Here is a 25,752-nt window from a genome sequence, read left to right on the forward strand (position 1 = left end):
TTCGTCGCAAAGGCGAACTTAAAGAAAATGTACCTTTAACCCATCATGAATCGCTTATATCTGGCGTAAACAACAGTACAGGAAGAGAGTGATACAGTCACATGATTCATGACGTGATCACATGACAGTCAAAAGATTTGTGAAGATACAAACTCAACTGTATTGCTGACTTGACCTGTGGGGTCTCTGTGAAAATGACTGCACAGTGGCTTTTCTTTGGACTGATTTTGCTGATCCTCGGTGGAAAAACTGAGACACTTTTATCTGCGGTAAGTTCTAAAGCCAAAACTTTGTTATTATCTGCAGCTCTCAGTGATTGATTTTTGAGGGTTTTGTCATTTGTAGTTGTTGTAGTTGTTTTCATGCAGTGTAATACTCAGAACATTCTTGGTTCACTTGTTATTAACTTGTTTATTTCTTTACTTTGGAATTCTCTGATTCATTTTTAGGTGGGAAAGCAAAGTAATGAGGTCAATCCATCTCACAATGACCTCACACCTGATTTTAAGGAGAAGTATTTCAAACAAACTTTAGACCACTTCAATTACAACAGCCTAGGCAATGGCACATATGACCAGCGCTACCTTATCACAGGTAATAAGCTACACACTGTCATGCTACTCGCATTGTTTTTTCAGATCTCTGTGTATTGTATCCAAACTGAGTGCATTGTGTGTTTTTTCTAGACAAGTACTGGAAAAAAGGCTATGGACCCATTTTGTTCTACACTGGTAATGAAGGGGACATATGGGACTTTGCTCTGAATTCTGGGTTTATAACAGAGCTGGCAGCAGTACAGGAAGCTCTGGTGATATTTGCTGAGCATGTAAGATTTTCATTTAACTGTTTAATCATATGACAATGGCGAAATCTGCACTGTGTCATATCTTAATTTTTTTGTTGCGCCTATTCACTTATGGTAACTTTGCTATAAATTCTCCCATAGCGGTACTATGGAAAGTCTCTACCATTTGGAAAGGATTCATTTAATATCCCAGAAGTGGGGCTGTTGACAGTGGAGCAGGCCCTGGCTGACTATGCAGTCATGATTACAGAGCTGAAAAAGGAACTGGGTGCTCAGTCATGCCCCGTCATTGTCTTTGGTGGAAGGTGAGACCTGTCTCAATTAGCCAACAACACTATAGTCCTTTTTGTTTTTCTTCATAGTGAACCCCAAAATGAAAATTCTGTTATTATTTACTCACTTTCATGTTGTAAAAAAAGTAAGTGAATGGTGACTGAAACTAAAATTCTGCCTAATAGGGGTGGGCGATATGACCAAAATCGTATTTCACAATTAGATTTTTTTTTTTTTTTGGAAAACCATTAAAAATTGGTTTATATTTTAAATAACCAGATTGTAATGTCTATTTTTGGATAATCCAGTCAGTGAATTAAATACTTAATAAAGGAAAACTGCTTCCTATTTTTAATTTTCTCTTTATTTAGAACTTGACAAACATAGTCAAAACAAGGTCGCCCCCACCCCCCCTTAAGTAATCTTAACTAAATTTAAGTAAAACATATCCAAAGGAGTTTTTGATATATTTGCTATATTTTGGATTTTATGAGTTGTATCTCCCAGGATATGTTGCCCTATTAAGGTAAAAAAATTATGAGTTTCTGAATTCCCCTCTTATTTTAAAACACATCTTATGTGTGTGTGTGTGTGTGTGTGTGTGTGTGTGTGTGTGTGTGTGTGAGAGAGAGAGAGAGAGAGAGAGAGAGATAGAAAGTGTGTGTGTTAGTGTGTGTGAGAGAGCGAGAGAGTGTGTGTGTGTAACCAGTGATGGGTGGATTACTTGTGAATTGTAATCAGATACTGATTACAAATTTCATGATAAAAAATGCAATTTTGTGGATTAAATTTTTTCTGGGTAATCTAATCTGATTACTTTTGGATTACTTCCAACCTAATTTTGTTTTATTTGATGTTACATGCATCTGAGTAGGATAAACTTGTATCATATTAACTAGGAATGCACCGATACTGGTATCGGAATCGGGTCCGATACCGCACTTGTGTACTTGTACTCGTAAAAATGCTCCAATACCAAAAACCGATACCATCTGATTTATGAATGTCATTAAGTAAATAGTCAGTGCACAGATTAAAATCATGTCATGTCCTAGTGAGATTATGTAACAGCAAAAGCTGTGATTTAATAAAATAAATAGATAGAGTGCTTGTGAATGTGTAGAGCAGGTGTTGTGCAGGCATAGAGACACAAACTGCTCATATCTTTAAGAGATCCTTGACTCATACACGGAAAACACTATTATGAGCATCACATACTCTGTAGCAGATGACAGCAGGCAGAGTGCTAAAATAATAAAAATAATAAAATTTCATGTTGAAAATTATATTTTCATTTGATTAAACTTTTAATTAATTTAAACACAATTTTGATGATAAAATTGAAATAAACTGCTGATATTGAGTTCAGAAAAATAATGTTTATTCTTAAATTTAAAATTTAAAATTAAATCCTTATTAACAATTTAATGCCGTAGCCTTCTTAATATGTAATCATGTAATCCATAAAAAAGTAACTGTAGTCAGAATATGAATATTTTAAAATGTAATTTAATCCAAATACAAGTACTTGATTTTTGTGATCTGATTATGTAATCCATATTATATGTAATCTGTTACTATCCAGCACTCTGTGTAACAAAACTGAGAAAGTTTAGTTTTAAGGTTGCATGTATGACATATGTAAGTGTAATAAATGTGTATGTGTAATATTGTGGATTAACCCTTTTTCTTCCCTCAATCATTTGTATCTCAAGGGATACAAACAATTCATAATGTGCTAAATAACAGCATGAACAACATCTTAAGAAAATGTTCATGATTAATATTAGTAGTTTTATTGTTTTGTTTTTTACTGAAGAAAAGTCATATTAATATATAATTAATTATCACAAAGTCAGAATGTCCTGAACCATGTTCATTGGTTCCAAACTTCTGTGGGAATTGTGCTTTTTTTGTGATGCTTTATTTCCATAACTCCAATAACTGAAGCCGTAGCCTCGATTTTGGGCAAATGGTGAGATTTAGTGATTTTATTTGCAGTCCTTAAGGATTGTGCCTTTTTTTACGCTTGATACAACCAGATGTTTGTACATTTTTAGGTAATCAAGCATTGTTTCAATATTTCAATGTTTGTATTCTATTTCCATGTTGATTTGAGGTCAGTCTGAATTAACAATCACAGAAAGTTTGAACCAAGTCATGTGACCCGCATACTCAAAAAAGACCCAACTATGATAAATGATAAGAAGATGAGAAACTCTTTCTCATACCCCCTATAACAAACTAAAGAGTATGTATCTTGTTGTGCAGGGTTAAATCAGCCTTACCATAATGCTAAATTTCACATTATGCCACAGTTTTGTCTGATATGTTGTTGACTAGTATTATTATTATTATGAACATTCCTCAAGACACCCAGGGCCTTGCAATGCAACAAAGGAAATAATAGATAAGAAAAAAAAAAACACTTATAGGCTCTTAATGATTTAAGTCATCTCTATAGAGAATATATAAATATCTGAAGGCAAACATGGCCGTTTTGTTTCCTAATATCTAACATCATTTGAACAGAATTTTAGTAAGGGTGATGATGTTTCGTTTAAAAACTCTATTTTTGGTCCATGACACAGTGATGCTGTTTTCCTCGTCAGTGGAGGTTAGAATGTTGGGCTTTCTTGCCGTTTGAGATGTTTGATTTCCTCTATAGTGTTTAAAGATAAAAATAAAAATAGAATTCAAATAGGTCACATAAGTTTTGTGGTAAGGTTTGGAACATCACGAGGGTGACTAAATGATGAAAGAATTTTCATTTTTCAGGTGGACATTTCCTTTAATTAAAGGTGAAGTGTGTAATTTCACACATTATTATTTATTAAACATTTGAATTTGATGTTTTTAGTCACCACGTATCCAAATGTTTCTCTCTTTATGTCCTTGTCTGTTTTTCAGCTATGGAGGAATGTTGAGCGTTTACATGAGAATCAGGTATCCAAATATTGTGGCTGGAGCATTAGCTGCTAGTGCTCCCATCCTGTCCACAGCAGGACTAGGAGACTCTAGACAGTTCTTCCAGGATGTAACAGCAGTGAGTTCAATATTTAAAGGTGCACTCAGTAACTTTTGTCTTTGTGTCATCTTGGACTTACACTGATACCTAGCAGCTTGAATGTAGCATAATATAAAATCAATAATTTTCAGTTTCAGATGCCATTGTAGAAATTTAGTATTCACAGTCAGTCATGATTACTTTAATCATTGAGTGAAAGTGTCAAATAAAAGGACGGTTACTGAGATTAAGGGAGTAGTATTCGGCTGGTCATGTGATTCTAACATGGCAGCCCCCATGTGCGGACCCTCTCCATGTAGAATAAAACAGCTTTTATAAGTTTACTGAAATGACTGGAGTCTTCATTTAAATGTGTGTGGTCGTGATTTCCTACATATATTGCAAAATTACAATTAATGTATTTAGGAGTTAAACATAAATTACTGAGTGCATCTTTCATTTTTTACATTAAGACACCTAACTCCCCAAAACGTGGTCTTATAATGAATAAATAACGTTTCTTAATTGTATATGATTTTTTACTTGAGGTGTAAGATTGATGTGTTCTCTGTTTATTTAGGATTTTGAGATGGTTAGCCCTGCCTGCAGAGATGCAGTAAAGGGAGCTTTCTCGAAGCTAAACACTTTGGCACAACAAGAAGGTATTTATCCTTTTTTTTGGACTCTAAAAGCTCCTACTGTTTTCTTTACTACAACTCATTTCACTCTCTGTTTTATGGTCATTAATCTTCTTAGACTACGGACGCATCCAGTCTGCCTTCTCCCTGTGTAAAACTCCTTCCACCTCAAAGGACATTCACCAGCTGAACGGTCTACTGCGCAACGCTTTCACCATGATGGCCATGTTGGACTATCCTTACAGCACTCAATTCATGGGCAGCATGCCAGCCTTCCCTGTGAAGGCAATCCACTTGTCACTAGTTTGAATTTACAGTTAACTCAATCACTTAGAATCATACCGCCACCAACTGGAAATGAAATAGCACACAAAGTAAAAGCCTGTCATTATACTATAGCTAATGACATCACCAGAGGCTTTTACACAGGCTACTGAAAGGTTTCAATGGGACCAAATATAATGCAGAACCTAATGGTGTTATTCAAATATTTCTCATATGCTTCAAGTGAATGGAACCATTCCACTGCACCTGGCCCCATTTGAAATTGCTTATTTTTATGGTGCTCTACAAGTTGAATGGAACAGGTGTGATCGTATTAGTTTCATAAACTGAAATATTTTTACTTCCACAGGTGGCGTGTGAAACTATGCTGAACGGCACTGATCTTATGACAGCACTCAGAGATACTGTTGGTAAATGAAAGCAGCTTTGAACAAATGTAAATTGGATTTTTTTAGCCTTCTGGTCATAAAGAGGCACAACACACTGTTATTCATTAAACAGGTTTTGTCATTACTCTGAAGCATAATAATTCGATTTAGTGTATAACGTGTGTGTGTGCCTCCCTACAGGCATTTTATATAACTCCACTGGAACACTCGCATGCTATGACCTCTACAGTCTCTATGTGGAGTGTGCTGACCCCACCGGCTGTGGCCTTGGTTTTAACAGCTATGCATGGGATTACCAGGTATGTAGATTAGTACTAATTTAACTCTGAATTATCACACATGCAGTACTGTTATACTAAATATCAGAACTCTTGGAACTCAGCTTGTCTAATCAGATTAGATGACCTCAAACTAAGTATTGTATTATAAAGATTGTAGTACATGGTGCAAGTTGTCAGAGTAATATTAATCATGATCAATGATTAGGTCATATTGTTAATGTAATTTAATCACAGACCTTGTTTTCAGATTCAGTTAATAAGTACCAGGATAGCAATGCAAAATAAATCTGCTTTAAAAGAATCGAATGTTTAACCTTAAAAATTGGATTACATACTAATCTGAATAGATTATCCTCCCTCTTGTCATCATGTATATAATAAATGTTGATTTGTGTTTCAGGCTTGCACAGAGATTGAGCTGTGTTATGAGAGCAACAATGTGACAGACATGTTCCCACCTATGAAATTCACGGAGCAGCAGAGAGAGCAGTACTGCTCGAAGAGATGGCGAGTGGTGCCACGTCCAGGCTGGCTCAAGACCCAGTACTGGGGGAATGGTAATTTATAGCAACCAGTGTCCAGACTTGGCCAGGATTCTTAAAAAACTATTTTTAACATAATTATGCAACTTGCCTTTGATCCTTTTAATATTTATTGGCTTTCCATTGTCCATCGTGAGATAGATGTCTCATGCATTTGTGTTTTCTCTTTTCAGATCTCTCCACTGCAAGCAATATTATATTTTCCAATGGTGACCTTGATCCTTGGGCTAATGGAGGGGTAAGACACATTAAATATAATTTTAAACATTTCTATTTAAATTTAAAGGAATATTCTGGGTTCAGTACAAATTAAGCTCAGTGGACAGCATTTGTGGCATAATATTGATTACCACAAAAAATAATTTTGACTTGCCCCTCCTTTTCTTTAAAAAAAGCAAAAATCGAAGTCACAGTGAGTCACTTACAGTGGAAGTGAATGGGGCCAACCGTAAATGTTAAAATACTCACTGTTTCAAAAGTATAGCCACAAGACATAAACAATATGCGTTAACATGATTTTAGAGTGATAAAATCGTTTACTAACCTTTCTGTGTAAAGTTATAGTCAAAAATGTCGATTTAAACAACTTTACAGTTCAAATAATACATGAGTTTTAACAGAAGAATTAATGTAAGTGCTTTCATAAAATTATAAGCTTCACATTTCTGCTTTTAGAACTTCCAAAAATTTGCCCCATTCACTTCCATTTTAAGTGCCCCACTGTAAATACTTTCTCCTATCCCAGCTTAATATGCCGTGACAACTACAGTATAATTAAGCCATTTGTAGGTTGATTTTCTCAAAAAGTGTAAACGCTGTGGCGTAAAGTGCAAAACATTACTGTGTTTGTTTGAGTAACCCAACCCGCCTGACACAGCAATATTGGCTCAACCAATGGCATGAGTTTGGGATGGCCACATCTTGTTTTCTGACCAATGGCAAACGGCAGTGTTTGAGAAACCTGTTTGAAAACCTATCTGCCAGCTTATTTGCCAAATCTGTGACACGAGTGGTGCAGAGATGCAGTGAAGTGCTGATGGATTTATTTTTTTGACTGTAGATCAGAAAGTCACTCAGTCCATCACTGATTGCAGTCAACATACCAGAGGGAGCACATCATCTGGATTTAAGGTACAAGCTTTCAGGAACTTTCAGAGTAAATTATGAGTTGGGCCAAAACTGTGTTAGAGAAAAAGGCAGATTGAATTTTTGGCTTGGTCGTCTAACAATGCTTCATCTATTTCTAAAGCAGTTTAAAAAAAAATTTTCCCCCCAGGGAGTCAAACCCAGCTGATCCTGAGTCAGTTATCTCTGCTCGCAAGAAGGAGGCTGAAATCATTGCTCAATGGGTGAAGGACGCAAGGAAGAAGTCATCATGAGTTACTTTTATTTACAATTTATTTTAATCTTTGTAAACTTGTCAAATATAGAATAAATCAATTTTCCACAGAAAATACATGGACATTAAAAAGATTCCAGAATTGTTGAATTATTGTACATTAAATGTCAAATATATATATATATCTTTTTTTTTTTTTTTTTTTTTTTTTACAGTCAACTACGTTCATTCTTTAGAGACTAAATCCTTCATTAAGAATAATATGCACCACTGTACCACATTATTTTCCTTAGGGTTGTCACTCCCATTACAGACTATTTCTTGAAATTCTTGGCACATCTTTGGTGTATTGAGAACCATGTTGATTTGTCTATGCAAGAGGCAGATGATGATTTACACTACTGAGAGTGTCATGAAAAGCCCTTCATTTGAAATTGGATACACAATCTCATTTCAGTCTAGCTTTGTTCAATTTCTCACATGAAAGATACAAAAAAAAAAAATAAAAAAATAATAAAATCATATTGATAACAAATGTTTATTTAACCCTTACAGACTCTATTATAATTCATCACAAAAGTATTTTATTCACATGAAGCAAAACTGTGAATTGCTTCACAACAGGCATGAGATTGAAATGGACACTTCTCATCATTGCTCTGTATCTTCAAAGGCACACATGGAATAGAACACGTCACCACAGAACGACACTGGTTAATCAATGCTCAGCCCTTTTTGAATATCAGCAAAGGCTGTAGTACACACACTGCCTACACAAATCTCTGGCTGGCTAAAATGAGTAAAATATTCAGCACAGTGAAACAAAACTGCTTTTCAAATACAATGCACATACTACATCTGTGATCATGATACAGACAGTAATAAGTGTATTCTTTGTTTAAAACAAAAATGGTTGCTTAACCTGCTATCAGTAACCTTAAGACATCCTAGCACAAAATTTAAGCTCTGAGCCACATAAACTGATCCACAAGCAGCAGAAAAGAATGAATAACTTAAACATTCCACTTTTTAGCCCATTAGAAAATATTTGGAATTTTATAGAAACAAGTTCCAACAAACCTAGTTTCAATAAAAAAAAATAAAACCGCCATATGAATATAAAATCCCTAAAAAAAAAAAAAAGACATACATATGTTGAAATATACGAAAATACTACTGACAATCGCATCTGATAAAGGTTCCCCTGAAAGAATGAAATAAGTACATCAGTCATAACATCGACTCTTTAAATAACATTGTGCTTGATTAACACTCCATTAAAGAATTTCGAGTTCTGCCACAAAACAAAAACCATTCAAATAACATTGGATCAAACTAAATAAAAACCTGGGATAATAATATGGCTTCAAACAACCACCCACTAGAAAACATAAGGATCAAAAGTAGATATTTGCCTATTTAATAAAAAAAAGCTTAAAAACCCTCACAAACAACTAATTTGAGACCTACATTTTCTCTATTGACAGGAATGACAGTAAAATCCTTCACAGCAAGGTTGGGGTTTTAGGCTCAGAAACAAAAGAGAAATTAAAAATGATAAAACACTTATGATTAAGGAATATACAATACATGTTTCCCCCTTGTATGGGCCTGATTTGTTGGATCACAAGTTAAAATTATTTCCACTTGGGAATTCTGAATGCCGTCTGATAATTATATATGTGCTAAATGCTTTTGTAGATAATCATATGTTCTGGAAAACAGCTTTGACTCGAGGAAAATGTAAAAAGCAAAACAGCAAAAACTTATGAAAGACCCTGTAAATGCCCTTCCCAAACACCATGAAGAAAAAAAAAAGAAAAAAAAAGCAGCAGTTCTTTCATTAAAAAATACATGTATATTAAAATCCTAAACGCACCATAAAGTGCTTGCAGTCCCCATAAGGTTTCACAGTATTAAAGTTTTTTTTTCTGTGTGTGTGGGCTGAGAGACTGCAAACTGCACACACCGATTAAGTGGGCGAATTCACCATCCCAGCTGAGCGAAAGCATCATTTGTACTTCTCATGCAGAGATCATCCCTGCACAGTAATCATCTCACCTGCAGATCTGTGCCTTATAATCAGGCAATGTGATTCCGGCAACATAGCTGACACTGTGTGTATTTTGGTCACTGAAAATATTGGTTTTATGATTCTTAAAAGGAAAATCCTGTCATTTACTCACCATACAGTTCCAATACCATATGACTTACTTTATTTTGTAGAACACAAAATGAGATGTTAGGCAGGATTTTAGCCTCAGTCACCATTCACTTTCATTGTAATGGAAAAAAGATGCAATGAAAGTGAATGGTGACTGAGGCTAACATCATGTCTAACATTTCCTTTTGTGTTCCATGAATGAAAGAAAGTAATATGGGTATGGACCAACAAGAGGTTGAGTAAATTATGAGTAATTTTAATTTTACTTTATTTTAGGAACCATCCCTTTAAAGCATAAATCTAGTCAAAATCAGAAAATCTATTAATAGAAACATACAACAGACCACTAATTCACTCTATATTCAAAAAGTAGACATCCACATTTACATATTGATTTTCTTCATGGGTCTTACAATTATGAAAAGAGGCTTGTTCCTAGTGTAGAAAAAAAGATGGCAGTTTGGATATCAAAAGAATAGAGTATTCTTTGAGTTTTTCACGGCCCTGAGAGGTGTGTTTGGTTAGGTGTGTGAGCTTATGGGTCCATTACTCCGTTTGTGGCCATACTGGCAGGGGATGGGCCTCAGTGTTGAAGACATATTTGTCTAGGTTCATAAGGCTGGGGTCATCTGAAAACAGCAAATAGAAGTATTTGAGCGTCTCACCCAGGAAGAAGCTCTCCATTTTGTCTCGGGGACTGGGATAGGCTGGGTCACGAACGTTGTTTATTGATGTATAACCTCCAGTGGAAACCTGTGGGGAGGGGACAACTGATGAGTTACTACCTGAGAGTCGTTTGTTAGCATGTGAAGTTGAAAAATGCAGAGAGAGACACTGTAAGCAAATTTGGAAATGGAGCGAGGCAATGTTTTTATAAACCAAGCGAACATGAGAAGACAAGTGGCAACAGCTGAGACATGCAAGTCAATATTGAACCAATGATACCAAAGTCAGGTCCAGACAAAGACCCAAGGTTTTACTTAGAGCGGGTGTAGACAATATTGAGGTACTGTAGGGATCTCATTACCCCCCTCCAAACAAGAATGCTGTAGACATACTATAACTTTCAGAGGATAAAACTCCCTCCACAGTAGATGCACCTCAATTTTATTTTTTAAACTACTAAAGGTAACCACTTTGCTGGTGATGGGAAAGTACATCCTTCTAAACAAATAGTAAAAAGGCAATTTCACACTAAATACGATGCAAAGAAGTGAGAGGAATTGCAAACAATTGTACATACACACCAAAAGCAATGTGAATATTGTTGTCAGAGTATTCATGCTGGTACAACAGGAGGTGCTACGCCAGAGGTCTGCCGATCCTACTGCAAATTAGTGGTGGGGATTTTGATTCATCAGTGACTTCAGTCTTTTGAATTGGTTCACCAAAAAGATTTGTTCAGATTCATTCAATGATTCATTCATTGACAATCTTTGCAAAAAAACGCCTTTGCACGAATAGATTTTAAATTTTAAATAAAAAAATAATAATAATAAAAAAAAATGTTCTATTATAGATTTTCTCCCCTTTTCTCCCCAATTTGGAATGCCCAATTCCCAATGCGCTCCAAGTCCTCATGGTGGTGTAGTGACTCGCCTCAATCCTGGTGGCGGAGGATGAATCTGAGTTGCCTCCACGTCTGAGACCGCATCTTAACACGTGGCTTGTTGAGCGCGTTACTGCAGAGACATAGCGCGTGTGAAGGCTTCACGCTATTCTCCACGGCATCCACACACAACTCACCACGCGCCCCACCGAGAGCGAGAACCACATTATAGCGACCACGAGGAGGTTACCCCATGTGACTCTACCCTCCCTTGCAACCAGGCCAATTTGGATGCTTAGGAGTCCTGGCTAGAGTCACTCAGCACACCCTGGGATTCGAACTCGCGACTCCAGGGGTGGTAGTCAGCGTCTTTACTCACTGAGCTACCCAGGCTCCAAACAGAAAGTCTTTTACGTTTTGAACGAGTAATCTTCATTGAACAAAAAGTACGGAGTCATTTACATCCGGAACTATTCAAAAAGACTCTGCACAGCAGAATGTTTAAGTATCATAAGCGTTTCCCCACAAATGACAACAAAGCTTATCATACTGTGAACTTCCGAGCATGACTTTTTATCCTTTTGTCATTGTAATGTGTGGTCTTCACTCACTTTTATTCATAAGTCATCCGGCCTGTTAAATGAGATTGCCGACTGAACGAAGGACTTCCCTCTCGTTCAGTGTGTCAGCAGGTCCTTGTTTATGAACGAGATGACAGTGATTCATTTTGTTCACAAATGAGTTTACAGACTATAATAATAATTTTATTACTATTAGTACCTTTTAGCGATTAAGCACAAGATGCTTCACAAAACGTAAAAACTCACACAGTAAAACCCAAAATATTCACAAACTCAGCAAAAAAAGAAAGGGCCCTTTTTCAGGGCACTGTATTTTAAAGATAATTTTGTAAAAATCCAAATAACTTTACAGATCTTTATTGTAAAGGGTTTAAACAATGTTTTCCATGCTTGTTCAATGAACCATAAACAGTTAATGAACATGCACCCGTGGAACGGTTAAGATACTAACAGCTTACAGATGGTAGGCAATTATGGTCACAAAACTTAGGACACTAAAAAGACCTTTCTACTGACTTTGAAAAACACCAAAAGAAAGATGCCCAGGGTCCCTGCTCATCTGCGTGAACATGCCTTAGGCATGCTGCATGGAGGCATGAGGACTGCAGATGTGGCCAGGGCAATAAATTGCAATGTCCATACTGTGAGATGCCTAAGACAGCGCTACAGGGAGACAGGAAGTACAGCTGACCATCTTCGCAGTGGCAGACCATGCGTAACAACACCTGCACAGGATCAGTACATTCAAATCTCACACCTGCGGGACAGGTACAGGATGGCAACAACAACTGCCCGAGTTACACCAGGAACACACAATCCCTCCATCAGTGCTCAAACTGTCCGCAATAGGCTGGGAGAGGCTGGACTGAGTGTTTGTAGGCCTGTTGTAAGGCAGGTCCTTACCAGACATCACCGGCAACAATGTTGCCTATGGGCACAAACCCACCTTCGCTGGACCAGACAGGACTGGCAAAAGGTGCCCTTCACTGACGAGTCGTGGTTTTGTCTCACCAGGGGTGATGGTCGGACTCGCGTTTATCGAAGGAATGAGCGTTACACCGAGGCCTGTACTCTGGAGTGGGATAGATTTGGAGGTGGAGGGTCCGTCATGGTCTGGGGCGGTGTGTCACAGCAACATCGGACTGAGCTTGTTGTCATTGCAGGCAATCTCAATGCTGTGCATTACAGGGAAGACATCCTCCTCCCTCATGTGGTACCCTTCCTGCAGGCTCATCCTGGCATGACCCTCCAGCATGACAATGCCACCAGCCATACTGCTCGTTCTGTGCATGATTTCCTGCAAGACAAGAATGTCAGTGTTCTGCCATGGCCAGCAAAGTGTCCGGATCTCAATCCCATTGAGCACGTCTGGGACCTGTTGGATCGGAGGGTGAGGGCTAGGGCCATTCCCCCCAGAAATGTCCGGGAACTTGCAAGTGCCTTGGTGGAAGAGTGGGGTAACATCTCACAGCAAGAATTGGCAAATCTGGTGCAGTCCATGAGGAGGAGATGCACTGCAGTACTTAATGCAGCTGGTAGCCACACCAGATACTGACTGTTACTTTGTTCAGGGACACATTATTCCATTTCTATTAGTCACATGTCTGTGAAACTTGTTCAGTTTATGTCTTAGTTGTTGAAACTTTTTATGTTCATACAAATATTTACACATGTTAAGTTTGCTGAAAATAAAAGCAGTTGATAGTGAGAGGACGTTTCTTTTTTTCGCCGAGTTTAGTATTAAAAGCAACACGCAGTAAAACACAACACATTCACATATTAATAAAAGCAAGTCTATAAAAATGAGTTTTTAAACAAGACTTAAAAACAGTCACAGATTCAACAGATCCAATATCCCAGGGCAGGCTGTTCTATAATCATAGGGCCTTCACTGCAAACGCTCTATATCCTTTAGTTTTGCATCTGGATCAGCCAAAAGTTCATGACAAGAAGATCTAACTGTTTCATAAGGACTACTAGTTGAGTAAAGGGGTGTATTCGTTCAGTGGGTCAAACTAGAGCTCATCGGCTTTGAAAGGGAGAGATGTCAGTGAACAAGAAATTTGAGTCAATGTATGGAGGTGAATGAGAACGATTCTCACTTAAAAGATTAGTTCAAAAAGACAGATTCTGCAAATTCAAGATATTCTATCTAATATCAGCATTAAAAATAAAAACTTGTTTTGAGACTTATGATAAAAAATGTTTGACTATGGTTATAGCAAAGTCACAGCAATAACTGTGAAGACAAGCCACACAAGAACAAAAAGCGCAATGGCGTCTGTTAAAAAAACAACAACAAACAGACATGCTCTGTTTATCAGTAAACTGCTCATTAATGGATATTTCTTTCATGAATGAAACACAGATGGGACATTAAACTGAAGTCAAGCCATTTGTGGTTTTTGTATTATGGAAGTTCATCATTTAAGAAGCAAATATGTAGCAAAACATTGGTAAATAAAAGATTAAGAGTGCTAAGACATGTTGCTAGGGATGCACCGAAATTTCAGCCATCAAAATTTGCAAAAAAAAAAAAAAAGAAGAAAATCTTGGCTGAACATTTGAACTTTTTTTTTGAAGATTTTTACTTTAAAATCCGGTAACAGAAACAAGCATTGTTTACATTCCACATTAATGTGAAGTGAAGTGATTTCTCTCCTAGTCATAAGCACATTAATAAAGCGTGTTTTCCAGTGCTCTGGTATTGCGTGTCATGTCATTACTGTTAAGCTGCAATATGACATTAAAGCATAAAGGAACCATTAAAGTAGTCCATATGACTCGTGCATTATATTGAAAGTCTCTTCAAGCCATGCAATAAATAGTTTTGTGAATCGCAAAGGATGCGTTTAAAAAGTAATTATACAGTCTGCATGCGCAGCACTCTGTCAACAACAGAGCAAAGCTCATTCACTGACTCATAGCAAGTATTTGCACGGCTCGTAAAGCGCTACTGTTTTTAGCTCAGCTCAAAGTTCTTCCTGGAATGTTCCACCAAAATAAAAGCCAGAGGGTTTTAAAGTTGAGAAATTATGACTGAAATGTTTTTATTGTATAATAAAACTGTATTACTATTATTAAATTACAAGAATATTTAAAATTGACCAAGTAATGTGATATCCTATCAAAACTAAAATGAACACAAAAGAGATCCACTAAAGAATCCATTCCACATTCCAAGTGCACATACAATGTAGGGGGAAAAAAGGGCCATCAGAAATGGAAGATCATTGAAGATTTTCATTGGATTTCATTACTATTCATTTTTCTGCTGCATTATCCAGTAGAGTAGTTAACATTAAAGGTTTTCTTAATAGGCTACAATTTTTTTATGTAATTCTTCTCTGTCTACTCTATTTTATAATTAAATGTGTAGCAAAGTGGTTTCAGTGTACCCCTAATAACTTTTAGAATTTGTTCAATTATACCAAACAAAGTCTAATATAAAATATTCATTTTCGGTTTTCGGCCCACTTTTTCCATTCCATTTTCGATATCGGACAAGGATTTTTATTTCAGTGCATCACTTGTTGTTATGTTATTTAATTATTTCAGTATTATTTAATTACTGCATGTTTGCATTTCCCTGTGCATTTTAAGTTATGACAGGAGTGAGTATTAGGAGTATTATCCTTGTCGTGTACGGTTTACATTTATACTTGGCTTCTAGCTAAATTCATTAACATTCAATTATTACTTTAAGTTTATACATTAAAATGCATTAAATACCAATTCTGAACAACTGAAAAGTTTGAATTAAAACATCCATCTTTGATCTCCTCTTCCATTGAATAACGAGTTTTGAGCGATATTAGCTGGAAGGCATGCACAGATGCACACATTTCAAAGGTACACTGAAAATAGGACACCATCTAGGCACTTTTGGCATACAATTTTTAACATGCTATGATTTGGACCACACCAGTTCTAATCTTGCATACTACTTAGTTTGTAAACTAGGACGCAGCACGAGACATTTTCCACTCTCTATTCTTGCTCCATGTTCTAGAAAACCCCTCAAGGTTAGACAGGAACCATATTATCTCTCCCACATACCCTTGTGTATTTATTGAAGTTCTGCAAGATCTCCCAGCCCCACTGCTGGTACTTCTTATCCTTGGTAAACCTGTACAAGTAGAAGAGGCTCTCCACAGTCTCTGGCCTCAGAAGGTTGTGCCTGTCTGCAATCTGTAAGACATCACACAATCACAAAGGCCATTTAATTTCGTCATTAAACAAGTACCTGTTTAAAGCTGCAAGCTCACCTTTACATCTACATCCTGTTTGCTGCCTTCATGCATGTTGAAGTGAGCTATCTCTGGACTAAGGCCTGTCTCCATCTGGGCATACATCTGGTAGCAGGTCTCCATCAGCTGTTGTGCCAGCTCCATGTGATCAGCAGGAAGACCGTGGTGTGCTCCAAGTGCCAGCGTGCCAGGCAGGAAACACACCAAGTGGTCCTAACAAAAGATAGATTGTAAATAAATGAAAGGGTTCCTATACTTTTTGACCAATGAATTTCCATGACTTTTCCAGTCATTTGTGATTAACAGAGCAGAATTCTTTTTAATAAAGCTGAGTATTAATTTTTCAGGCCTGACAATCATAATTGTAAAATTCCCTGATATTTCTATCCATGACCATGATAACCCTACAGTTAGCTATTTAGTAGTGTTAGGGGGTTAACTACATTAAACACAACATATTTGACTGAAATTGAGGACCTTTGAATCTTTGCAAATAGGCAAACATACCATCTTGGCACTGAAGTATCCATGGGATAGCTCTCCTACAAATGTGAGTCCTAGAGGAACGGACTTCTTCAGCAAGTTTTTCTTCACCCCTTCCACAGCCTGCAGATAGTCCTCCAATAATCTGAACACAATGGAACACAAACAAAACTTTGAACCCCACATTTATCTGTAGTTCAGCAGGACAGAATGCTGGACTTATATTGTAGGGAAAATACTGTGTGCTATTAGTCTATGTTAAGCTCCATTGACTGTGTCTGTTCCCCTGCAAACACAAGCATTTGATTTACTTTCTTTTGCAAATTAAGATTTTTAGAGGAATTTCTCAGATCTAGAAGCCTTTATTTTTGTCACACATTATACATTTTGCACATATACAGTGAAATTCTTTTTTTCACATATCCCAGCTAAGCTGGGGTCAGAGCACAGAGTTAGATCTGTTGGTCCATTCAAAGCAAGTGAATGGTGGCCAGAAAACATATGAAGGCAGGCATAAAAGTAATCCATACGACTCCAGTGGTTAAATCCATGTCTTCAGAAGTGATATAAGTGTGGTTGAAAAACGGATCAATATTTAAGTCTATATATCTCCACTTTCAAGCAGCCCTCCTAAGTGCTCTTCTGTCCTAAGAGTTCTACTTTTGTTTTAAGCGATTTGCATTCTTAATGCATTTCGCCACCTATTGGAAAAAAGGACTTAAATATGGATCGGTTTCTCACCCACACCCATCCTATTACTTCAGAAGACAGAGTCGTTATGTGCTTTTTGGACCTTCAAAGTTCAGGCCACCATTCGCCTGCATTATATGGGTCTACAGAGCAGAGATACTCTTCAAAAAAGCTTTGTGTTCAGCAGAAGACAGACAGTCATTCACATCTGGGATGGCATTAGTGTGAGTAAATGATAAGACAGTTCAATAATAAAATTCAGTGTATTTGTAGAATGAGTTGCTTTATGCTTTCATTCATGCCATAACAAAGTAGTCTGTATTAGGAGGACAATTTTGCCAGTGCTTAGCCACTGGTATCTCTATGGCAATGCTGACACAAGACATTAAGACATAAAAGTCCAAGTCACCGGTTGAAGCAACATTTGGGAACAGTTCTTCTTGTGATGTGTGATGTGTCTTTTCAGGTCGTAAAAGTACTCAAGTATAAAACTGCCATGCAACTATTCAAACAGACATTACAGAAGTATAAACCTAATGGCAAAAGATGAAGAGACATACACAGACTTTACTCACACTTTCTCTTTCTTGCCTCCCTGAATCCATTGCTTCAGCAGGTATTCATAGTAGCTGTCAGCCCTGGCCCCCAACGTGTAGATGCCCTGGTGGGTGAACTGCCCATTATTGGTATTGATAAACATAGGCACTAAACCATCTTGTTTCCCATCCAATTTATGGATCTGCTCCATCACCTCCATCACTGCCAGCTGGAGAAAGAAAGACATGGAAGAAAATGAACCATCTGTTCTAATGAGAAAACAATCACGTAAATGAGTTTCAGGCCAAATGTCAAAGATTCTTTCTACAAATTTTGTCTTATAAGAATAGCTCACCACAAAATTAAAATAGTCATCATTTACCCTTATGTTGTACCACACCTGTGTGACTTTCTTCCGTATAGCACAAAAGGTGATTTTGTTTTTTAAAGAAAATCTTGGTCACATACTTTCCACAAAATCAAAGTGAATGAGACACGAGAGCGATTCATCACAAATCCGACATCACAACTTCACTCACGAACGTTAAATCCGCCGGGGCAGATGTCAAGATTTTCTGTGAATAACAACTTAAATTACTGTATGTCCCTCACACAATCACTACTGTATGGCTTCAGAAGACTTGGAATATACCAACCAAATCACATTGGCCAATTTTGTATTTTTAGAGCTTGATAGCCTCTGTCCTCATTTATGTTCATTTCAAAGATTAATCAGGATAACAGAGTGTCCAGATTCCAGAGGACAGAATGTCATACAGGTTTGGAATGACATGAGCAAATAATGGCAGAATTTTTATTTCTTCTTGAATGCTCGATTTAACGGTGAAAAATAAGAGGTCACAGTATTGACCTGGTATTGAGGATCTCCTGTGAGCCGACTGAGCTCTCTGAACTCCATCTGAATGCTGGTGACTTCAGCTACAGTGCTGTCTGAAGTCCACCGCGGAGGATGAGCGGTCCCCTTCCCAATGTTCACATCAGAGTAAGGGATTTTAGAGGGTGTTTTGAAGGCAGGCATCAGTCTGGAGCCAATATCAGTCTGAAAAATTAGATAAAAAACCATCATCAAATCAACAGAACATAGTAACAGGAGAAAGAGAAGCTCTCTTTCTTCAGCATGCTAATGCTTGACTAAGACGAAGAGATGAATAAGTTTGTGAATGATAGTTCAAGCAGCAGATGATGAGGAGGCAAGACTGAGTAACAGCATCAAGCTTTCTCCCTTCTTTTCTCCTCCATCTCTCTGTTTCACTCCATCCATCATGCTCTCCTTCTTACTCACAGCTTTATCCAGGAACACAGAGTCTCCAGTCAGATGATAAGTGCTCAGCAGGCCACCCAGGATACGAATGGTGCTCTCAAACAGATTAACATCCACGCTTTTATTGAAGGAGAGTTCTTTGGCCACCCACTTCCTGGCCTCTGCAAACTCTTTGTCAACAACATTTGCATACATATAAGCAGCACTATAAACATAGTCAACAGCTTCAGTGATAAACCATCAGCATCATCAACAAAAAAAACAAAAAACAATGCTCTCGAGAATTGGCTGTTTGTTAAAAGATGGGAGGTACTTTTTGTACAAAAGCCCACAGAGGACATACGTATTTTTCTTCGGTCTTGTTTTCTCAGTATAATGACCTTTTTTCTATTCTTTTTTTCCCATTTCTGTTGCATTTTTACAAATGATATTTGTTAAATACTAAATTTATGTCGTATAGTATTTATAGCTGCAGTGTATAATTTCTGCGCCACTAGCAACAACAAACAGAATGTCTGGTTTGAGGGGCTACCTGTTTGGACTTCTTCTAGTGGGGCAAAAATTCCACATTGCAGTCCTACATATTTTGCCTAATAAATGAGACCAACATTTTTATTTTCATAAGAATAACTTATGATCTCAGGAAAACTACAAACTAAAAAAATAATAATGCTTGGCCTGTGTGGGCTTCCATATTTTTTTCTCAACTGAACTAAATTACCCTCTTTTAGACCCAAGATCCACATAGTGTCCAGAGCATCAATTAGGGTTAGCCCAAGTCCAAACCACTCTCCATAAGATTTAGAGATGGGTTTGAGCTCATCGTGACCCCAGGCAAAATCCTTGTAGCCCTTCCAGGCGTGTCTAAATGCTTCTCTCACAGCCTCCAGCCTGCTGTCAGCTGAAACCAACAGAAACAGAGGAAACAGCTGCTTCAGTGCAATTCAGAAAAAGAAACAAACGGGTTAGGGAAATCAGCTACATGGAAGCTGATGTTTACATTGACCTAGTATTAAAAAGGACAGTTTCTCCCAAAATTTTAGTTCTGACATTATTTATCCTTCTCATGTTGTTCCAAACCCACGTGAGTTTCTTTCTTCCATCAAAAACATTTTTCCATGCAATGTAAGTGAATGGTGACTCAGACTGACATTCTGCCTAACATCACTTTTTGTGCTTCATGGAAGAAATAAAGTAAAATGGGTTTGGTATAACATGTAGGACAGTAAATGATGATCAGTTTCAAACTATTCCTTTAATAAATTTGGCAACTGTCTTTCTTCCTGTTCAAAACAAATATAATTGTATGTAGTTGAAAGAGAAACAAACCAAGTGCTAATAAAGATGGGACTTCTTGGTTTTCTTTCTCCTTGGTGTCAGTGTCAGACCCCTGTTCTTCTTCTATCACAGCTCCACCCCAACTAAAAAAAATGAAAGAAACAACAAAACAAAAAACGATACAAACCTTCCATAGGAATATATTGTTCTAGATCTACTCTTTTAATAATCAAGCTCATCCTTGCAATGTAGACAAAACCGGTATACTATCAGCATTTTAGTCCAGCAGACAAAAACAAATCTAACCTTATAACTGCATTCACTCCTTCTGATCCTTTTGCTACATTCTTCAGGTCTGGTCCATCATTTCCATCTCCCAACAACCCCGACACATTTGATTTGCTTTGCAAACGGTTCTTCAAGGAGGGTGGTCCACGCCTACCCTTTTTCTGAGAAAGACACGCACGAGTCACAACAGCCAAAAAATGCAAAATCCAGCACAAAGCATTGCCTGTAACCTTGAGATACCAGGTTACTAATCAAATGAGGCTGTCCAAAACGGCAAGCAAGAAACAAATGGGTCACACTAACCTCAGAGGGCAGTATGGGAAGAAAGGGCCTGTACTCATTTTTCAGGTCTACAACAAATGGCTGTTTTCCAACGTCCCCATTCCCCCCTACTGCGCCATCTGAGAAACATGAGCACAGAAAATGTTTCAATAGCTCTACAATCAAATAGACATATTAGGTTAAATGATAATGGCTCACCTCTCCAATGTACTATAAGAGTGGGATATGTGGATATGCCACAAACCAACAGAAGCATCAGTGTAAACAAGATCAGGCTGCGCTGCAATCTGGACAGCTGTTTCCATTTCTGGAAACAAAAGCTAAGGTGATTAGTACAGTCATAACTTCATCACATCCTCCCAATCAAACATTACCAATGCATTTTATTTTATAAAAGAGGTACTTTACTGGACAAACAGGGCTTTGTTTTCTCTTTTTAAATAGGAGTTTCATGTACTATGTATGTAGACACAAACTTTGAGGACAAAACACTAGGCACGGTTCCAGATCAAAATCACTGAGGGTGCTTCTGAAAATAGTGGGGGTGCTCTGTATAAAGTGGAGATGTATCGTAATTACACATTTTTTTAATAGATTAAATAATGTTTAAATGCTACTAAAACAACATAAATAACAGTTTTTTTAAATGTACAAAACATTTATTGCTTTGTTTTTTTTCCACATGATCTGTCGCTGAAAATGACAGCAAAATGTTGCACCAGCAGATTAGGACATAATGATTTGCAAAATCATACACGTTTAAAAGTTTTGATGCAGCATTTTGTGCATTCACAAAATGCAAGGATTTTTGTGTGTTTGCTGGTATTCAAGAAAATCTGCTTGCCAATTTACAGTATTAGTCTTACATATTCAATTGAGCAGAGGTGTGCAATTATTTTGGTTCAGGGGCCATATCAGCTGTTAAGTAGAACATGGAACAGAGAAGATACAAATTTCTGCATTGTTATATCTTTTAAGCCCAGACATGCACTCAATGAATGATGCACAATTTTCTGAAGTGTATACTGATGGGACCATTCTGCGATTGCTTGAAGTTTTGCTGCTACTTTTCTATCATGTGTTAGTAAAACTGAATAAAGGCTGAATACAATTATTAATTGTTTATTTTACCATTCTTCAAAGCAGTGGTAATTCATTATACAATTTAATACTCTACATCAGGAGTCTGGTTTAATAGTAAAATAAAATATTCTGAAATTAAAGATTCTAAAGGCTTAACGTTTGCCACATAAAGCTGTTTTATTCTCAAAACATTATCAACCCATTTACACGCTCATGGGTCATGATGTGGGTCTCGTCAATGTTTGTTTGGCACCCCATTCAGCACACCACTGAATAAAACAGGCTGCATGACACTGATAAATGATTAATCAGAGTAACATTCACATACAGGTGTGTGTGACTTCAGCATTTCACAAATAACACACAGAACAAACATTTTCCTCTCTCTCTTGGTTTTGCTCCTGTGTCCCCTCCTTGTGTGAATAAAGTGAAGATCTATTGGGATTTTACTAAAGTTCATCACTGAAAGGGTTTACTCACAGACTTGGCACTAAACAGCACATGCAGCCTCACAAATGGACACAGAGTGATTGCATCACACTTTGAGCAGAATATTGCACTACTGAAAAATGAGCACTAAAGAAGAGGAGAAAGCGCAAGCACTCGCATGCATGGTTGCCAGATTGCATAAATTAAGTATGACATAAATATTTCCTATTTGTGCATGTTTAAATCTCTGATTGGGGTGTTGCATCTATTATCTGGCAACCCTGAGCATATTAAAAGCTTGTGGATGCGCGATAGGTGAAAGATCTAATAAAACATTCATGATAAATCGACCCGCGGGCAGTAGTTTGCCCTGGTCTGTAAATGAGGTTGCTCTAAGGTTCATTTGAGGGTGCTTAGCACATCTTCTCCAGCACATCCCAAAAACTTTCAATGGGGTTAAGATCAGGACTCTGTGGTGGCCAATTCATGTGTGAAAATGTTTCCTCATGCTCCCTGAACCACTCTTTCACAATTTGAGCCCAATGAATGTTGGCATTGTCATCCTGGAATATGCCCGTGCCGTCAGGGAAGAAAAACATCCATAGATGGGATAACCTGGTTATTCAGTACATTCAGGTAGTCAGCTGACTTCATTTTATTATCGCATAACATTGCTGAGCCTAGACCTGACCAAATGAAGCAACCCCATATCATAACACTGCCTCCAGAGGCTTGTACAGTGGGCACTATGCATGACGGGTGCAGCGCTTCACACGCTTCCCTTCTTACCCTGATGCGCCCATCGCTTTGGAATAGGGTAAATCTGGATTCATCAGACCACATGACATTTTTCCAGTGCTCCACAGTCCAATCTTCATGCTCCTTAGCAAATTGAAGTCGTTTTTTCCATGGCCACACAGCTGTTTAGTCCCAATCCTGTAAGTTTTTGTCGCATTGTGTGTGGAATTGCTCTTACTTTCAGTATTAAACATAGACGTGAGTTCTACTGTCGATTTTTTACAATGCGACTTCATGCATGTTAGTGATCTCCGATCACGATCATTCAAGATTTTTTTCCGACCACATTTCTTCCGCATAGCTGACAGTTCACCACTATCCTTCCGGGTTTTAATAATGCGTTGGGCAGTTCTTAACCCAATTCCAGTGATTTCAGCAATCTCCTTAGTTTAACTTGATGCAGGTCAATAATTAGCCCCTCTGAAACACAGTCACATCTTTTCCATGACCACGGGATACGTCTTCCGACTTGGTTGTTTAAGAGAGAAGCTACACACTGCATCAGTTAGGGTTAAAAGAACTGTTGCCAGCTGAAACATATTAATCACTGCAATAATGATCCAATAACGGGATCTTAAGTATCAGCTTATTTAAATCCAAATGGCGACTTTTTTTGTTTTGTTTTTTGGCCAGGCAGTGTATGAAGAACCCACAGTGAACCAGCAAATCATACAGTAAATAAGGGGTGTTACTCATTCATTTCACATGTGAAAAGGTCAGCCAATCATACTATGGTCATTCAAATGTAACTTTATAAAGGTAAGTTTTAATATAACACAAACAGCCCACATAATTCCAAGGGGCGGGGAAAAGGTGGAAAATTATTACAGTTAATACTGCATGAATCTTGACTGAACATGTTGACTGAAACCTCTGAACCTTATTTTTATTTCTGATGCCAGTAGATGACAAATATAGCAGCTACAAAGCTTATAGAGCAGTCCTACAAGCTACTCAAACGCAAAATAATGTAAATAAATGTGTTGAATATTAAACCCACCCTCCAGCAGGACTGCTGCCGCCACTGCCTGACGTTTGTGTAGCTGCCACATTCACTCAGAGTCAGAGATACAAAATCCCTTCTTGATGGTGGAAGCATGATGCCCTTCTTTCTCTCCAGAAGCTCATAAACTCAGCGTCAAGATCTGTGTGTACACCAGAGACAGAGAGAGAGAGAGAGAAACAAACACAGGCTTTGGCTCAAAACACTGTAATCTTCCTACCAAGGCACAGCATTTCTGGGTTGTTTATGATGTTTAGATATGCTGCCAAGGAAGGGCGTTCAGACCGAACGCGTTCTTGCGCTAAAAAAAGCTAGAAGAATAGAAGAGAACGTTGGTCTCCTGAGGCGCGTTTTTCACAGTTGGAAGTTCTTTTTAACTTGAAACGGCGTCTTAAAAAGTGGCGCTCCTGCGCGAGACGCTGAAAAATTGTGATGGGAAGATCGGATCATTTTACTGACTTGAATCTTTGAGTCTCGTTCAGCAAAATGATCGAATCTTTATTCAATTCATTTCGTTCATTTGAGAAGAATTAAATTAAAATGTTACATTTTCAATAGCCAAATCCCCCCCCCCCCCAACACGTCTACTTACGCAAACTTTGATTATAGTCCCAACAAGGAAAAATTAATAATGCAGCCAAGGACAAATGATGAGAAACAGAAAGATTAGTTCACCTCTGGAATCTTCTTGTCCGAGTCCTTCGTTCTTTTGTCACTGCATAGCGTATACGGCTGTCACGTGACAAAAGAACGAACGACTCGAGAGGTGAACTAATCATTTCTGTTTCCTGTACAGTGCCTATGCGGTTTCCAATTAACAAACGAACGGAGGTTGCGCAATGAACATGCGCGGCCAACACAAAATGAACGAATCACTCTGAGACTACTCGTTCTTCTGAGTCACATAAAAGATTCGTTGAATCGTTCATGAACGACCCATCACTACAAAACAGCGAGACGCGGCGCCACAGGAAACGACGGCCGCCTAGAGCATGTTTACATAGTAAAACAATTGAAAAACGGTGAGGACGGACGCAAAAACACGTTTGGTGTAAACGTTCCCTTATGTTTACAGTCACAGCACCATGTGGTAAACAGCGAGCCCTCAAGCTAGTCAGACTTGACACTAGATGCGTTGGCAGCAGCTTGGCACATAGCTACTGTACTGAAAACGCGAATATAACTTATGCACCTCTTCATCTGTGTGTAGCTGAGCTCTGATCGGCTCACGGCTGTCCGAGGCATCACTGAAGGGCCTACAGCTCACCAACGATCATTCGTCCTTACAGAAAACTCACCCGACTCATGCTCTGCGCCAAAACACGACTCTTCAAACAACAAGTTCTCAAACGGAAGGATTAAATGTAGCATACTTTAGCAATTTTGGCTGCAGATGTGTCAAGTGATTTCCTGCCGATGAACACCCAGCCAACAGTAGGGAGGGAGGCGGTGAGTGGTGGCTTAAAGGGACAGTTCACCCAAAAATGAAAATAATA

General features: G+C 37.9%; 2 protein-coding genes across 3 annotated transcripts; one reads left to right on the forward strand and one right to left on the reverse strand.

Annotated features, from left to right (window-relative positions):
• Nucleotides 1-7,691, forward strand: LOC127421085 (dipeptidyl peptidase 2-like). Its single transcript, XM_051663836.1, has 13 exons — nt 1-269; nt 450-594; nt 687-826; nt 947-1,110; nt 3,989-4,124; nt 4,666-4,747; nt 4,842-5,008; nt 5,358-5,418; nt 5,578-5,696; nt 6,079-6,235; nt 6,394-6,458; nt 7,281-7,351; nt 7,497-7,691. Exons 1-13 carry the CDS (start codon nt 195-197, stop codon nt 7,597-7,599), a joined length of 1,485 nt encoding a protein of 494 aa, XP_051519796.1. The 5' UTR covers nt 1-194; the 3' UTR covers nt 7,600-7,691.
• LOC127421073 (endoplasmic reticulum mannosyl-oligosaccharide 1,2-alpha-mannosidase-like) lies at nt 7,591-25,699 on the reverse strand. 2 transcript variants are annotated; one of them, XM_051663824.1, is made up of 14 exons: nt 25,555-25,699; nt 24,254-24,398; nt 21,142-21,250; nt 20,965-21,062; nt 20,680-20,822; nt 20,425-20,516; nt 19,817-19,996; nt 19,117-19,265; nt 18,685-18,873; nt 17,852-18,042; nt 16,611-16,731; nt 16,122-16,316; nt 15,913-16,044; nt 7,591-10,476 (listed from the first exon to the last, which is right to left on the reverse strand). In XM_051663824.1, the coding sequence occupies exons 2-14, from the start codon at nt 24,350-24,352 to the stop codon at nt 10,270-10,272; spliced, it is 1,905 nt and encodes a 634-aa protein (XP_051519784.1). In that variant the 5' UTR covers nt 24,353-24,398; nt 25,555-25,699; the 3' UTR covers nt 7,591-10,269. The 2 variants fall into 2 exon arrangements, with proteins under 2 accessions (XP_051519784.1, XP_051519774.1); XM_051663814.1 differs by having other exon boundaries at nt 25,449-25,699.
• Between the last annotated feature and the right edge of the window lie 53 nt (nt 25,700-25,752).

Source organism: Myxocyprinus asiaticus, chromosome 3 (genome assembly GCF_019703515.2).
Source record: "Myxocyprinus asiaticus isolate MX2 ecotype Aquarium Trade chromosome 3, UBuf_Myxa_2, whole genome shotgun sequence".
NCBI classification, from domain to species: Eukaryota; Metazoa; Chordata; class Actinopteri; order Cypriniformes; family Catostomidae; genus Myxocyprinus; species Myxocyprinus asiaticus.

Coding starts and splice junctions, on each gene's coding strand:
- LOC127421085 (XM_051663836.1), top strand. CDS start 195: ATGACTGCACAGTGGCTTTTCTTTGGACTGATTTTGCTGATCCTCGGT. Junction 595..686: donor CCAGCGCTACCTTATCACAG/GTAATAAGCTAC, acceptor TGTTTTTTCTAG/ACAAGTACTGGAAAAAAGGC. Junction 6,236..6,393: donor GACCCAGTACTGGGGGAATG/GTAATTTATAGC, acceptor TTCTCTTTTCAG/ATCTCTCCACTGCAAGCAAT.
- LOC127421073 (XM_051663824.1), bottom strand. CDS start 24,352: ATGCTTCCACCATCAAGAAGGGATTTTGTATCTCTGACTCTGAGTGAA. Junction 21,063..21,141: donor TCTTATAGTACATTGGAGAG/GTGAGCCATTAT, acceptor CATGTTTCTCAG/ATGGCGCAGTAGGGGGGAAT. Junction 19,266..19,816: donor GATCTTGGGTCTAAAAGAGG/GTAATTTAGTTC, acceptor TTGTTGACAAAG/AGTTTGCAGAGGCCAGGAAG.